The following is a 3,417-nucleotide window of genomic DNA, read 5'->3' on the forward strand; positions in this document are numbered from 1 at the left end:
ACTTGGACCAATTCTTAATTGGTGCCTCTAACCATAGTCTATCCCCAATCAAGAGGTATTAATAAATCCTTGACGAGAATGCCCCGAGGAAGGCCTTTTTTCGAGGAAGTAGCTAGAGTTGCTAGAGAGTCTGCATGAGTACCCTTGCTCCTTGGGACTTGTTGTATAGAGAAAGATGTAAAGCCAGACGGCAATTTCTGAGCCTTATTAAGATACCCTTGCATCCTCTAATCTCTGGCTTCTAGTTCACCATTAATTTGTATGATGACCAATCTTGAGTCTGAAACGATCTCCACAGCTTTACCTCCCAATTCCTTAACCACAGCTACCCCGATCGACAAAGCTTCATACTCGGCCTCATTGTTTGTGGCTGAAAAACCCAACCTTAAAGATTTCTCAATAGTGATCTTCTTTGGGCATATTAGAATTATCCCAACGCCTAACCCTTTTTGGTTGGCTACTCCATCTACATAGAGCTTCCACATTGGTTGACCAAGGACAGTAATTGTTATGACTAGCACCCCCATTAATTCTCCCTTCTCGGCAATGGCCCCTTCAGGATACTCTGTGAATTCAGCCACTAAGTCTACTAGCACTTGCCCTTTAATAACTATGCGGGGCAAATACTTGATATCAAATGCTCCTAAGATTGTTCCTAATTTGGTAATTCTCCTTGTGTAATCAGACCTCCAAAGTAACGACTGTGAAGGGAGTTGGGTGAGGACCACAACCGTATGCGCCTAAAAGTAATGAAGGAGCTTCCTCATAGCATGTATGATGACCAAAATGGCTTTCTCCAATGGCAACTAACGAACCTCTACTTGTTGTAAAGATTTAGTCACATAATAAATCGGTTTTTGTACCCCAGCCTCCATCCTTACCTAAACTAGACAAATCTCATGACATGTAACTACAATGTAAGCAAAAGGACTTCCTCCTTTTTTGGTCTAGAATGAATAGGAGGATGAGACAGGTATTTCTTCAGCTCTTCGAAGGCAAGGCTACACTCTTCATTCCACTTGAATCCTTTCCATTTGTGAAGGAGTTGAAAAAATGGTCTACATCTATCTACTGATAGGGAGGTAGCACTCATTCTAGTCAGTTTCTGAACCTCCTTCGATTCCAAGAAGGCCACAAGTCACTTATAGCCTTAATTTGATCAGGGTTAACCTCTATTCCTCGATGCGTAATCATATATCTTAAGAACTTTCCGGAACTAACACCAAAAAAGCATTTCGATGCGTTAAGTCACAGTTTATGTTTTCTTAGTACTTCAAACACACTTCCTAGATTGCTCAAATGCTCGGTCACTAATTTGCTCTTCACGACCATGTCATCAATATATGCTTCCACGTTCTTTTTGAGTTAAGACTCAAACATTCTAGTTACCATCCTCAGATAGGTAGATCCAGCATTCTTCAAACCAAAAAGCATCACCTGATAGTGGTAATTTCCTATAGGGGTTAAGAAGATAGTCTTCTCCTAATCGGCCAAAGCTAATGGTATTTTATGATACCCTTGAAAGACATCTAGAAAGCTCATCTGAATATGTCCAACCGTAGCATCAATAAACTAATCAATTTGAGGAATTGGAAAAGGATCTTTGGGGAAAGCTTTGTACAGATTAGTAAAATCCAGGCGCACCCTTCATTTACCTAACTTCTTCTTCACCACAACCGTATTGGCCAGCCATTTCGATAAAACACCTCCTTGATGGCCCCAGCATGTTTAAGCTTACTTACTTCTTCCTTAATGGCCTTGGTGTGCTCTTTTGAGGAGCACCAAGGTGGCTTCTTCTTAGGGACGACCATTGGGTTAACATTTAAATGATGGCAAGTAAAATATAGGTTTATCCTTAGGGCTTCATACGCACTCGAAGCAAAAACATCAACATTCTTTTTAAGGAAAACTAACAATTCCTCTTTCTCTTGGGGAGGCAACTGAACTTCGACCTTAAAATACCTCTACGCATTAGCGTCGATGATAACCCTCTCAAGCTCTTCATACATCACCCCCCCCATCACCATTATTTGGGGGTTCAATTACCTCAGCTATTTCCTATGAGACTTCCTTTTGGGTAGCCGAGGCTCCCTCCTTTGACTGATGTCTAATAGCGGCAACCAGGCACTGTCTCGCCAAGATAGCAATGTAAGGTGAATAAGCATCCACCACTATAAAGTTTACTTCGACCACTTCGGCCCCAGTCTGAACATGCAACCTGATCAGGCCCTTCAGTATAACTGTCTTCCCATCAAATCCCACTAAAGAGGAATCATAGCTAAATAAGTCCTCGGGTTTGAGATTAAGTCGAGATACATAATTTCAACTCCGCTTCCTTGGTCTACCAGGATTCTCTTTACATCGTACCCTCCTATTCGAAAGGTTACCACTAAATCATCGTCATGTGGTTGATAAGTCCTAATCTTGTCTTCATCAGAAAAACCTAAGGGTGGCCTCGAAATAGATTCCCTTTGATATACTGACCCGATCTGAGTCCCTTACCCGGAGGGTTGATACACAAATTGTCTCAACTTCCTAGCTCTGACCAATTATTCCAAGAAATCACAGAGAGTTCTACAATCTTTAGTGGTGTGCCCATGGTCTTGGTGATATTGACAGTAAAGACTCTGGTTACGCTTGGTAGGATCACCTCCCATTTTGTTTGGCCATTTGAAGTAAGGCTCACTCTTTATCTGTTCAAGGATCTGATGAATTGGCTCCTTGAACACGAAATTGACCATCTGAGCACTAGGGTGCCTAGTGTGTCCAACAAAATCTCTCTTGGGTTGGTTATGATTATACCTCTCTGCCCGAGAATCTCTTCCGTTAGGAGGAGTAATTTTTTCCTTCCCTTTCCCTTGCTCCTGATGCTCCTCAACCCATTTATGCTCATCAATTCAATCTATGAGTTGACAAATGTTTCACTACGCTTTATCGTAAGAGACTTTCTCAAATCATGCTCGGTGGGAAGGTCAACTTTAAATATCCTTATCGCCACATCTTCAAAATCTTCGTCTATCTCGTTAAACATTTCCCAATACCGATCTGAATAAGTTTTCACGATCTCACCCTCTTTCATCACCATAGATAGCAAAATATCCAGAAGACGAGGAACCTTGCTGCATGTAACAAATCTGGCCCTCAAAGTCCTAGTTAGCTCTTCAAAAGATCTAATTGAACCCTCATCCAATCTGTCTAACCACCTTATTGCAACAGGTCCCAAACTAGAGGAAAAAACCTTGCACATCAGAGCTTCATTCTTGGAATGCACAACCATCCTCTAGTTGAAATGATTGACATGCTCCACGGGGTCGATCCTCCCATTATAAATTATAAAGGTCGGTTGCGTAAATCGATGAGGGAGTTTAGCCCTATCAATTCTGTGTAAACAGTGATTTCAAAATTTGATGCAGCGCC

General features: G+C 41.7%; 1 protein-coding gene across 1 annotated transcript; it reads right to left on the bottom strand.

The window, feature by feature from the left end:
* Window positions 1–227: 227 nt before the first annotated feature.
* LOC142605924 (uncharacterized) lies at window positions 228–1,811 on the bottom strand. Its single transcript, XM_075777350.1, has 2 exons — window positions 1,707–1,811; window positions 228–740 (listed from the first exon to the last, which is right to left on the bottom strand). Exons 1-2 carry the CDS (start codon window positions 1,809–1,811, stop codon window positions 228–230), a joined length of 618 nt encoding a protein of 205 aa, XP_075633465.1.
* Between the last annotated feature and the right edge of the window lie 1,606 nt (window positions 1,812–3,417).

The sequence above is a fragment of the Castanea sativa genome, chromosome 8 (assembly GCF_040712315.1).
Source record: "Castanea sativa cultivar Marrone di Chiusa Pesio chromosome 8, ASM4071231v1".
Taxonomy (NCBI): Eukaryota; Viridiplantae; Streptophyta; class Magnoliopsida; order Fagales; family Fagaceae; genus Castanea; species Castanea sativa.

Coding starts and splice junctions, on each gene's coding strand:
- LOC142605924 (XM_075777350.1), bottom strand. CDS start 1,811: ATGGTCGTCCCTAAGAAGAAGCCACCTTGGTGCTCCTCAAAAGAGCAC. Junction 741..1,706: donor ATGCTGGGGCCATCAAGGAG/GTGTTTTATCGA, acceptor CATTACTTTTAG/GCGCATACGGTTGTGGTCCT.